The sequence below is a fragment of the Strix aluco genome, chromosome Z, assembly GCF_031877795.1.
Source record: "Strix aluco isolate bStrAlu1 chromosome Z, bStrAlu1.hap1, whole genome shotgun sequence".
NCBI classification, from domain to species: Eukaryota; Metazoa; Chordata; class Aves; order Strigiformes; family Strigidae; genus Strix; species Strix aluco.
This window is the reverse complement of record NC_133971.1, coordinates 1062263-1074937: the sequence shown is the minus strand read 5'-3', so window position 1 is coordinate 1074937 and position 12675 is coordinate 1062263. Positions and strand designations below refer to the sequence as shown.

At 43.9% G+C, this 12675-nt stretch overlaps 1 protein-coding gene across 1 annotated transcript; it reads left to right on the top strand.

Moving 5' to 3' along the window:
* Window positions 1-44: 44 nt before the first annotated feature.
* RFESD (Rieske Fe-S domain containing) lies at window positions 45-3749 on the top strand. Its single transcript, XM_074811524.1, has 4 exons — window positions 45-1422; window positions 2224-2404; window positions 2492-2526; window positions 2750-3749. Exons 1-4 carry the CDS (start codon window positions 1345-1347, stop codon window positions 3041-3043), a joined length of 588 nt encoding a protein of 195 aa, XP_074667625.1. The 5' UTR covers window positions 45-1344; the 3' UTR covers window positions 3044-3749.
* The last annotated feature ends 8926 nt before the right edge of the window (window positions 3750-12675 follow it).

Here is a 12675-nt window from a genome sequence, read left to right as displayed (position 1 = left end):
CTCCGTTTGAGCTTTCCCTGCCTCCTGGACTGCTCTAGGTTGAGTTCACTCACGTTCTATTCGTACTTTGCAGGTCCACGTCCACTTCATGGAGGAGAAGGTGGCCCACAGCAGCCTAGTTACAGGTCTTTGGTGATAAGGAGTCCTTAACTGCACTCCTTTTCTAAGGGAAGAAAGTCTTTTGCCGCCACGTGTTTAACAAACTCGGTTAAACTTATCGACAAGCATACATTGCCTCAAGGGCTTTCTTCTGGAAGATGTGCCCAGGCAGTTCTGAATCTGCAGTCGGTTGTAGATAAGCAAGCCTTGACTCTGAAATGAAGCCGTTGGCTACTGATTGCACCAGTTGGGCCACGTAGGGTCCACAAGACACTGGCAGTCTGAGCAAGGTTGCAGGCTGGGGTGCCTGGATAATTTCCGTGTACGAAATCCGGGCTGACTGTGGAAATGTCATCAGTAAATGAGCTGGAGGTTTGGTGCCAAGTGTTATTTTAATACTGGTTTGGATATACATACATATACACATATATACGTCTGTGTGTGTCTGTTGGTGTGTGTAGATATGTATGTGTGTGTCTCTATTTCTATATGTGTCTGGATATAGATACACAATTTTTTAGAGGTGTCTCCGTAAGAGTGTTTCTAACTACAGGCTTCTGAATTTTAAGATTTTGGCCAATTTGGAACGTCTACAGGCAGAGTCAGCCAAAAGGTGATAGTGAAAAATTGGGGATTTCCTGCTCTGGTTCTTGTGGTGAATTTGCTGCTAACCGCTAACCACCTACTAACTATTTCTAAAGAATATAAGTGTGACGCCTTATTGGATCGTCCTGTGAGTCTGGCAGTGACGTTTCACTTTCTGGGTAAGACTGGGTGGAAGTTCCTGTAAACTGGAAGGCAGAGAGCCAGTCCTTATGGTTGCTCATGTGCAAATCAGAAAACAACTGGCCTTAAAAAGGCCACACCATTGCTTATACCAGCCTTCCCAGTGTAACATTTTTCTGGGAAACACGTGTTTGCTGGTCCTGAATAAACCCGTAACGTAATGCGGGCTCTGAGCAGCATTTCGGTTCGGCGCGTCCCGCTCGGGGCTGACGGGGAGGACGGTGGCGGGAGGAACCTGGGGCTCTCTTCTCCCGTTATCAGGCCAGCCCCAGCACGTCCCGGCTCCTTATCAGCCCTGGCAGAGCTGGCTGCTGCCGCACGGAGCCTCCATACATCCTGCCTCTGGTGCTGTATGGGCCGGCCCTGCTGCCTGCTTGCACGTAAAGAGGGGCTGCGACGCGCGTCATGACATCGGCGGGCCGGGCAGGACAGTTGCGATAGGCGCAGCCGGGAGAGGCGATGCTGGACCTCATTGTTCTGGGCCTCCATTTCTTCATCTGCTTTCTCCTCTCCCTGGCCATCTGGCGTGGGCCTAAGGTACGGTCTGCACCCCCCTGCAGCGGGACCACCCCCCGCCCGTGGTTCCCCTTTGGTCTCGGCGTGTACAAAGACCTTTTTTAGCCTGATTTGCTGGGGAACGGGTGGTCGTGCGGTCGTACTGGGAATTCAGAGGGAACTGGAACACAGGAGCTAATAGCAAATTAATCAGAAGGCAGGTTTTGTGATAAAACTACTTATGTCCTCTGCTGGGAGAGGCTCTTAGACATTTGAAATGTGTAAGAGGAGGAAGGGAAGGGCAGAGACATTTGCTAAAAAGACCAAGTTGAATACAGCTTCTAAATATTTTTTTTTCCCTTTTGCAGATCAAATTTTTTAATCAAGTTGTATCATTTTGTGTCTTTAGCCATAATATTATTTAAAGAGCATTGGATTTACATGTAAATGCCACCCATTGCATAGCTAAATTGGACACTGTTTTACATTTCCCATCGTTGTATTTGTTTGCACATAGGTTTTGAGGGGTGGTGGCGATTAAAGTGCAGAGTAAATGAATAGTGATTGAGGATTTATCTTGCCTCAGCCTCAGGTATCAGGTTTGCAACAGCTGGTTTTCCAAGCCCTGGTTCTGTTAGCGAACACGTTGGCCAAACGTTATCACCAGACTCCTGCGCTTCGCCTCGTGTGCACGTTGATAGTCTTTTACTAAAACTTCTGCTCCTTTCACCTCATGTGTTGAACGGGTCGGGACTTTCTCTGTGATCAAGACATCCATTCTACACACAGAAATCCAAACATCAACTGATTTATAAGTGGCTTTTTGAATTTTTTGTGTTTAAGGATGTGGATTTGCACAGCTCAGATGCAGGAACTGTTGAAAGGGAGCCAGATGGTCTTATATTAATTGGCAAAGAAGATGACATAAAGAAGTCCCAAAGAATAACAGCCAAAGTCAACGGCAGAGAAGTTGTTGTTTTCTACCATGAAGGGAAATTTCATGCTCTGGACTCCCGCTGCTACCGTAAGATATTTGCACATATGATCTCAATGTTGCAACAATTAAGCAGGAAATCTGCATAAACTAATGCTGTGTTCTACCATGTTTCAGATGAAGGAGGCCCTTTATGTCTTGGAGAAATAGAGGTAGGTAAACAAAAATAATGTAGCAGCATAGAGTCATGTGAAAACTCTACTGTATTTTTAAAATACTTTTATGTGAACAGAACATTGAAAGAAATGGTTCTATATGTAAAATAGCAGACAGCCATACAGCCAAAGCACCAAACACGTCTTCTGTCCTAGAGATTCTTCCAGGAGAAGATTTAGAAGACAATGACTTGCTGTTTTTATCTTCTTCTTCTTGTAGGATATCAATGGTCAAGCATGTATTATTTGTCCTTGGCATAAGTATAGAATTACTTTGGAAACAGGAGAAGGATTATATGAGGGAATAAACCCTTTGGAGCCATCACCAACACCACAGTGGCAATCAAAAGGAGTCAAACAAAGGATTCATAAAGTCACAATAGACAATGGAAATGTTTATGTGAGTCCTCCAGATTTGTCTGTGAGCTTTGACTCTGATTATTTTGCTGACAAGTACAAAAATAGCGGTGATTTAGCTATGGAAAAACAAAGCAACTCACAAGCAGCAAAGTAAGTCATGCCCAGAAAGCAGAATCCTGGTGAATGCCCCACTGAAGAACCATTGTTGTGAAATAAAAATGTACTGTGGCCGTGAAGATTGTCTCCAGATTAAACTCTAGTGTTAATGTTATGTTAAAGCACTGAAACACGTAGAATTGAGCAAGATAAGAAACTGCATTGTCAGAAATGTGACTGATCTTGTGCCAATGATTTTTGGTTTTTGCACTTGCATTTCAAAAAGACTTATTTACAGCAGAGTGCTTCATAATACCTGATATTTTATATATATGCTAATTTTGCTAGAACTGTTTTAATTTTTAGGAGGGGATATAGTATGTCACTGCTTATAAAACACATTACATAGTTTAAGGTAAATGGTCAGGTATAAAGGTTATGTTTATATACTTAACAGTTTATACTTATAACGCCTTCAGCATAAATGACATGGAAATTTTTAACTTTATAGATATGCGAGCTATCTCTGGATGTTTAGGTGCCACAAAGAGACATACAAAACTTGAGCATATTTTAGTGATGTTCTTTATGCCTATCTGTGTATTGCTACCATGAGTCCGTAGAAGATTTATTTTCCTTTTCCTCACTGAGGTCCTTTTGGCAGTTCATCAAATAATGTGGCAAGCATTTGTCATGTATAGCTTGTTCTTGCTGATTCTCTTGGATAAAGGAGAAGCTGTTGGATATAAAAACCTGATATGTAACATAGTCGCCCATTTTGTTTGTTTTTATGTATTGTAAATGCATTTTTATACATTCCTTTGAAAAAGTGTGCTTTCTGTTTAGAGCCAAAAGTTAGGTTTCTCTGTGTGCGTTCACTGTATAAAAACTGCTTTGCCCCAATAACCCATCAGAGCTCTGCTTGGGCTGGGCGCCGGGACACGGTGGGTTCCCCTGCCCTGCCCGTGGGGTCCAGAGAGCAGAGATACCCCATGAACGCATCCTCTTGCATGGCTGCAATTCTTTGGGGTGCGTTTTCGGGTGATTTGCTGGCTGTTGGCAAACTCCGGTCATAATCAGGTTCAGTTTGAATTCACCTGGTCTTCGCCTGTAAGTTTCTCTTGTGCGTGCAGTGGGTTGTCTTGTTTTTGAGGAATGTGAAGGGTAAGTAGGTCTGTGTCAACAGCATTGTTCATATAAATGTATTTAATGGTAGTGAGGCGTAGGGAGGTATCAGAGGAAAACGTCTGTGCCTGATTGATGACAATCAATGAAAAAAACAAAGCACACAATCAGTTTGTTTCACCGCATTTAAATCTAGATGCCCACCTCTGATCAAGCCTCCTTACATTGTTTCCATGGTTGACAAGGAGAAGTGGCACCTCCAAAGTGCGGTTGACCTGACCTGATTCAGTTTTGTATTTTATAAGAACTACAGCATGGAAATGCTTTCCTCCCCCTTCCCCTATTCCTCCTCCTCCTCCTCCTCCTCCTTCATCTGCTAGAAAATGCTGTTATGTACTGACCAGTTCTGTGGGTGTTTTTTGTTTGTTTTTTCAAGGGACACATAGCCTTCTCCTCTTGCAGCCACAGGGCAGGAAGGTGAGGCAGGTGACACTCGAGGGGCCTGGAGCACGCATCCCTTTGGGTGGTGCAGAGAGGGGTGGAGAAAACCTTCCCTTCCCTCCCTCCCCACCCAGCTACCTGCACCTCCGATGAAATTTAAGGGTGGATGTCTTGTCCTATTGACAGACGTGGATCATGTAAAAGAAAAGTACTGTAAGATCTTCAGATATACCTGCGCTGCCTCGTGTGATTGCTTAGATAGTGTTTTTATTGCTTTTTTTTAAGTACTGCATTAGTAGAAAATTACTATTACTTAAGGTAATAAAGATGCAGTTCAGTTTACAAAAGTACCAATTACGAGTAATATGCTGTTGCCTGTATGACATTTAGCAGAATGTTAGTAATAGGAAGCCTTGAAAGTTTCATGAACATATTCGTATTAGTGGAAGCGTGCTCAGGCTTTCGCAGAATTTAATTATCTGGCTAAAATCCAGCAAAGTGTTTAATCATACGTTTACTGTTAATCATATGAAATCAGTGGAACTGCATGTCCAGGCTTAGATAAGTCCCTTCAGTACTTCTCAAGCATAATAACTGTCTGCAAGCTTTTAAGGTGTTTTACTTTAAACATGTTCTTATTCTCAGGGAGAATGTGTTTATTTAATATCTAAAGTTTGTCAGTTAGTTGTCTTTCTCCTCAATTTTCTTGTCGATGGTCACAGAAGGAACAGAGGGTTATTAACTCAGGTGGCTGTGAACAAAGGAGTTGGCTTGAAACAGAGTTGGCTGGCTGTTAGGTTTCCTTTTTTTCTTTGTTTTTTATTTTTTTGATGGCAAAGAACAAAACCTACAGGGTGTTAAAGTTGCTACCTTTAAAAAAAATTTATGCACTATTCTGTTTTATTTGTCTGAGCTTTGAAGTGCAGCGAAAGGCGCTTTGGGGAGCAAGGAGGCTGAAGCAGGGTGGGGGACCGAGACCCATCCAGGGAACGCTGCTGGGGCTCAGGAAAGTTGGGAAGTGACTGTTGGCAATCAGAGACAAATAGCGAGAGAAGGAGGGAGACGAGGAGAGGTTAACTTCAGGCAGTGAGACGGAGGCGGCACGTAGGGGACAATGAAGGGACAGAAGGAATGAGAAGTTGTGGGCAAGAGACCAAAAAGTGAGTGTCTGGGTACTTAGAGCTTCCCAGAGAGATGTGTTGATGAGAGCGACATTAAGATCAACCCTCCAAGTCATCCAGGAGGAGTGTTTTGTTGGTGATAGTTTTGGGGGTTTAGTTTAATTTGACAAATGAGCAAACACCATCTGTTTCCCCATCATTGATCAGCCAGGCAAAGAACAGAGAAATGTATTTTGTGCTTTGGATTGAAAATTTTCATGATGACTCTGTGAGACGTTCGGGCTCTGTAAGCTGCTTTCACAAGCAGCTTGAACAGAATAAACAAGTTATGTTTATCCTGTCATGGAGCCATCTTTTCAGGAAAGACAGGTGAAAGCTATGACTGCAGTGGTTTGAACTGCAGCTTGAGCCTTGACCTGATGTAGCTGCTCTGCAAACCTTAATTAGACAATATTAGCTGTAAACCTGGATGCTGTACGTTTTCCTTCTGCATTTGGTGCCTTGTCCTGCAGCGTTCCCTTGACTTAATTTAGTTTTGCCTGTGAAATAAAGGACACCTTTGATGTAAAAAGTGTTATAAAGTCGGGGTTGAGAAGTTCATGGAGCTCATACTTTGGTGAGAGCAGTCTTGGCAGGATAGGAGACCACACCAGGCAGGGAAAAGCATCTAGTTGGTAGGAAAACCATTTTAAACCACCTTTCACTGTTGAAGCCCTTTTCAATAGCTTGTGCAGTTCCTCATCTGGTGCTTAATTTTGGAATGAAATCAGCTCTGAAGTTCACACCTGCGCTTTCCCGTGTGATTAGGGGAAATAATTCACATTGTTCCCTGCTGATGGTACAAACAGGGGCTGTCAGAGTCAGTGCTCACCGATTCCCAGGTGTCCCATCGTTCTGCCCACTTGGCTTGGCAGCTGCTTTCGAAGGTTACTGGAAGAAGCAGAGGATGGGGAATGGAAATAAAGTTGCTGGAGAGCTGCTTGGGCCTCTGGTCGTGTGTGGGGAGAGGGGATGTGCGGGGGGAGGCTGCCCTTTGCGGGCAGTGCCGTGGGAGAGCCGGTCCTACAGACCGGTGTAGACAAGCTGGGAAGTCGATGCAGATGTCCTGACTAGCCCGTGAATGACTCTTCTTCCATGAGATGAAGAGAGTTCCCTCACCAGCACTGGCTGTGGTGCTGGAATGATGGGATTGTTCTGCCAAAAGAGGTGTTTGAGAAGCGTGGTTTGTTGTTGCAAACTGTAGTAGTTAGAAAGCCAAGGTTTAGGAAGGAAAAACTAGTGCAGAAATAATTATCCTACATGAAAGTTACAGTAAAATGTGTGTTATATATACATAAAAAAAAGTTACAATTAATTTAACTCTTCAGATTACAGTGAATTTTTGCTGAGGCTGTGGTTGACTAAGGACCCAGACAGCGCAGAGATTACAGGCAAAGGCAATACCTTTTGATTAAGCCAGCCACTGTAGTGGGAAAACTACTAAAGCTTTTAGTCACACAGAAGCAGGCCACAGCACCTGGAAGGCTTTTCTGATTTTTTAATGTATATATGTGAGTTTAATAGGAGATATTACCTCTGCTCACAAATGTCCTTAATTTCAATTAACATCCAGGACACATATATATGTCCCCATTCAAGTAAAAAGTATAATTTTTATTATAGTGCATAGCAAATATCCAGGGAAAATTGCATGCTTACCTGGCACAGATATCTCCATGAAAAGTTGCATAATTCTGTAGCTGCATTTTGGCCCAGGAAAGCACAGAAGAGCAGTGCGGTGGTGGCTTTCCCCTCTGTTGGTTGTATGGCCTTGCAGTTCCTGGCACCGTACTGGCTCAGCACCCCAGAAACCAGCACCATCATCTGAATTTGGAAAGCAGTAAATGTTGAGGATGAATATCACCTCCCTGGAGCCTGTGTCACCTTGCAGTGCTCACCATATTTTTCATGAGACTCAGCACTGAAAGAAAACCTGAAGCTCACTATCAGTTTGGACATGCAGGTGTTCACATGAATTTTCATTCTCAATTTGCATGTGCTAAGCGGAAAGGAGGTTTGGTGTTAGCTAAATTCATGTGCAAGGCCAAGGGCAAGGTCCTGCCCGTGGGTCGGGGCAATCCCCAGCACAAACCCAGGCTGGGCGAGGAGTGGCTGGAGAGCAGCCCCCAGGAGAAGGACTTGGGGGGGTTGGGGGGTGGAAAACTGCCTGTGAGCCAGCAACGTGCGCTGGCAGCCCAGAAAGCCACCCGTGTGCTGGGCTGCACCCAGAGCAGTGTGGGCAGCAGGGCGAGGGGGGGATTCTCCCCCTCTGCTCCGCTCTGGGAGACCCCCCTGCAGTGCTGGGTCCAGCTCTGGGGGCACCAACAGCAGAAGGACACGGACCTGCTCGAGCGGGGCCAGAGGAGGCCACGAAGATGCTCGGGGGGCTGGAGCACCCCCCTGTGAGGACAGGCTGAGAGAGTTGGGGGGTTCAGCTGGAGAAGAGAAGGCTCCGGGGAGACCTTAGAGCGGCCTCCCAGGACTGAAAGGGGCTACAGGAAAGGGGGGAGGGACTCGTCATCAGGGGTGTGGGGATAGGATGAGGGGAAATGGGTTTAAACTGATAAGGGAGATTTAGATGAGCTATCAGGCAGAAATTGTTCCCTGTGAGGGTGGTGAGGCCCTGGCACAGGTTGCCCAGAGAAGCTGTGGCTGCCCCCTCCCTGGAAGGGTTCAAGGCCAGGTTGGACGGGGCTTTGGGCAACCTGGGCTAGTGGAAGGTGGCCCTGCCTGGGGCAGGGGGGTGGGACTGGATGATCTTTAAGGTCCCTCCCAACCCAAACCAGTCTGTGACTCTGTGGTTTTATGTAATGTTGTACTCCTGGTTATTTTTTCCATTGCTTTTTTAATAGCTGATAACTGATTAGTTTTAACTGTAGAGACAAAACATACTCACATTTAAAGATGTGTGTTACTTCCATGTTGATCTCTCATCCCAATGGTCTTCCATAATTTGGACAGTGCAAACTTTAACAGTAATTACCTACTAATTTCTATGGACATCTTTTATAAAATTTTTCTTTCCTGTGGAGAATGGGAGAATCCTTTCCAAGAATATTCACAGCAGTAAAATATAGTAAGTCAATAATATTGCTTCATGTAGCCTGCATTTTCAAACTTAATCAGTCAGTTCCTTAGTGAATAATATTATCCGTACTTTATAGCTGTGAAATTGAAGCAGAAATTAACATTTGAAATGTTCCCCAGTTTTGCTATAGATGAGTATTCCTCTAGGAAAAAAGTGTAAGTACTGAAGATGAAACAAAAATAATACTACACATGTTTTTGGCATTCACCCAAACACTCTCCCCGTATCTCCTCGTGGCAAAATGGAAACAAGGAGGAATCCAAAATTTCTGGTGGGCTAAATAAACCTGATTTCTTGTCTTTTTCAGTTCAAAAGCGGCAAAACCAGAGCTGTTCTAAACGCTGAGATTTCAGATAAGCAACGCAGCTGGTAGTTGCTGCCCCTTGCAGAGGGCAGCAGTTCTGCTCCTTAACAGGGACGACTAGCTTTTCCATTACTTAAGCAATGACAGATTTAGCCACTTCTAACATGTAGGAGGCTGCTTGCCAAAGGCCCCGGAACCCTCCCTGGGCCTGGCTCTGCAGAGCTCACCCCGGAGCTCTTCTCAGGACCCGAGGGGACAGCGTTTTCCTTCACAGTCACTGACTTCTAAGGAAATCCGCACATCCATGAGAAACGGTGGTTCCTGCTGGGGCTGCGAGGGTCCCGGCGGCTGCCAGCAACAGCCAGAAATGCAGGGGGATGGTGTGTGCCCGTTCCTGGGGTGTTTTGCAGAGCGGCTGACGGCTGCGTGGCAAGGCTGGGGTCTGGAGCCGGTGCTGCTGGTGGGTCTGCTGCGGGGTGGCTGGAGTCGGTCACCAGTTCAGTTACAGAGAGGACGGGGGTTCCCCCAGGCCCCACCGAGTCCCTTTAGAAGGAGCTGCGGGTGCGAAGAGTGACAGAATATCGGTTTATTTCGCCAGAGTTGTTCCAGGTGAAATAAAAAAGTACGGCTTCACCAGGGGACCCCTGACAAACTCCTGGTGTTTAACATAACACAGGCTTCTGCAACGTCATCGCTGTACCTCAGGAGCAACGTAAACATTAGTAAAAAATGAATAACGCTAACAAAATAACTGCTGTTGACGTTTTTCAGACTTTGATAATCCATGCTTCAATACAGAAGCATAAGCCTTATAATTTAGGGGTATTGTACCTGCTGAAAACAGTTCTTTTTTATGAGGGCATGACTTTGCAGTACTTTTTACAGTAGTGCCTTCCTTTGGCTGTGAAGCGCGGCCTGAGCTGTGTGAGAATCCCACCACATAAACATGCACAGCTCATCCTCTCCCGGCGTGATGAAGTAGAGGAGCCATGATGGCCGTGAAGTTAGGGGCAAAACTCCTGGAGCGGTAAAAAGACTGGGAGATTTTTACAGAAAGTTCATCTACCAAGGTACGGGAATCTCATGCTGCTCCCTAATTAGTGCTGGCAGACGCAAAGGCAAGTTTAACAAAATTCATTAGGTGAATAAAGGCAGAGGCACATATACTGTTTTGCAGGATTAAAGGCCTAATGCCCAGTAGCTTGCTCCTTTACTTACGTGTTAAATATTCTCTGCCTGTTGATCTTTGTTTTACCTTAATTGCTCTGTGTATGTCTCAAACTGTACCGCCGTAACATCTAAGTTTACATTGAAAAACATATCACCATTTTCTAGCAAGATCAAAGGATAATGATCCCCATTATTCCTGGCAAATGAAGCAAAAATGAACAGAAACAGTGCCTGTTAACTTCGGGTCCAGTCCCATATCTCTGAACTGAGATATGGAAAACCTGGGTGGTTTTTTTTTCTGAGTACATAATAACATCCAGCTCTTTTATGTGAAACAACACCTTTCTTCAGTGGTGGTTTCAGGTAAGCACGCTGTGCTTAAATGAATCATAGCATTAACTGTCAAGAAAATGAGAAATTTATGGTTAGTCATTGCCCATTAAAATTTGTTTCAAGTGACTTGCCTAAATTTGTTTAAGAATTCTAGCAAGGAAAATATTCTTTAAGAGTAACTAGGAATTTTTCACATCTATAATGAGCTCATTCACTCAAGCAGTAAGTGACAGCGTGCTCCAAAGATTTGAGAAGAGAATCTTTTTAATGCTATCATGGTCACAGCTGCTGCCCCAACCCTGTGCGGTCACCTTGGTAAAGGATTTGAGACTTTTATTTTAAAAAATTTACTTGAAAATACACAACTGTGGAGGTAGAGAGTAGTGTGGCCAAAAGGAGAGAGAAAAAAACCCATAAGAACAGTCAAATGTAGATTAGTTGATTCTAGTAGAACAGAGAGTTTGGAAACAATCTGGGAAGGCCTAAATTAGTATTGAAAATAAATGAACACAAAATAACAGCTCAAGATCTGTTTAAAACGCAGATAGCATTTTAACATCACCCTGCTGATGTTTCCCTTTCTTATAATTAGCTTTTTCACTTACATTCCCCAATAATAATGTTACTGACTGTACTTTTAGTGCTCATCTTTGCCATTCTGCTTAATAATCAGAAATTAGTTTTAAAAAAGAGTTTATGGTATTACATAAGAGGCCCTCCTTCTAAAACATAAAAAGTGTCATTTAAGCTCTATTCAAGACACCTCAGAAAATCCTGTCGTTCCTCCAGCTGGTGGCATGGCATCCCACCGGGTGTCTGACACATGATTTCCAGTTCCAAACCATCTGATACTACTGGCCCAAATCCACCAAGAGTAGCTGTGGGACTTTATAATGTCTTACTAGATGAAATTGTAATTGTGGTCTATTTTCTGGTAGATGGTGTCAAGAAAGACATCGGGCGTAGATTCATCTCGGCGCAATGCAAGATGCTTCAGTGCTAATAAGTGGCAGCCAAACAGTCCAGAACCTGTTTCAACCTCTGAGAATTTGTATTTAATTAATTGCGATGCAATATTGTTCAGAGATTTTCTTTAAGCTTGTTATAAGCAAATATTGAGACTAAAATAGCTAGGCATGGTATTCTTACCCTTTGTTATTTCCTTTCACGAGACTAGATCAACAAAATGCCTTACTAATTTTGGGCATCCTTAGTACTTATAACGAGATAACTTACGTTTGTGATCTTACATCCCTTCCTTCAGGCAGCAAGACTTATAGCTAACATCCACAGCAGGTACTTGTGTCATTCATTTAGGTGCCTCATTTACACACCCTTTTCCAAAAGTCCACGTTATGTAATGGGACCAAGAATTTATGTGATCCTTCCTTTTGGCAATTTCCCTGACGTGAAGTCTTCTCCTCCTCCTCTCCGTACGAAGGTCACAAATGAAAACAAACTGATTTTTCAGGCCAGGCTTTTGGACTGGTGTTCTGAGAAGATGCAAGCGCAGAGGAACACACAAATATTTTATTTTTCTGCCACGTGGGGATCTGGCTAGGAGAGCCAAATAAACTCTTCTGCAGGATCTCCTTCCGGGAGCTGTGGTGTTCAGTAAGAGCCCTTTTGTTTTTCCAAATGGATCACTGTCTTGGCATGACTTTATTCTAGTCCAGCACTTACCTGAGGAGCTTCTGAGGAGCCGCCATTATTTCATAGCCTGTGAGTATCGGCTGCGGTAGCTCATCACCCAAAGGGAGACGAGAGAAGTGAAACTTCTGCTGATTGCAACCAGAAAAAATGGATGTGACAATCTGGTTGTTTATTTTGACAGGATAAAGCTAGAATGTAATTACTTTTAAAGTCAGAAGTAAAGATGGATTGGTTTGCCTGCCCCACCTTCATATTCTAATAAGAAATAACTGTGAACTTGCTTTAATTCTCAACACTTTATGAAGTGTGTATACCTTTTAAATTGATATTTTTGAAGTTTCTTACTATCTCATCATTCTTTGCTGTACTCCATTTGAGTTTTTGCTTGTACACCACCTCTGCTTTTCTGTAAAGTC

Bases quoted from the DNA above. Each gene is read 5' to 3' on its own strand.
- RFESD (XM_074811524.1), top strand. From the start codon at position 1,345: ATGCTGGACCTCATTGTTCTGGGCCTCCATTTCTTCATCTGCTTTCTC. The intron at 1,423-2,223 runs GTACGGTCTGCA...TTTGTGTTTAAG, and splicing joins CCATCTGGCGTGGGCCTAAG to GATGTGGATTTGCACAGCTC. The intron at 2,405-2,491 runs GTAAGATATTTG...ACCATGTTTCAG, and splicing joins TCTGGACTCCCGCTGCTACC to ATGAAGGAGGCCCTTTATGT.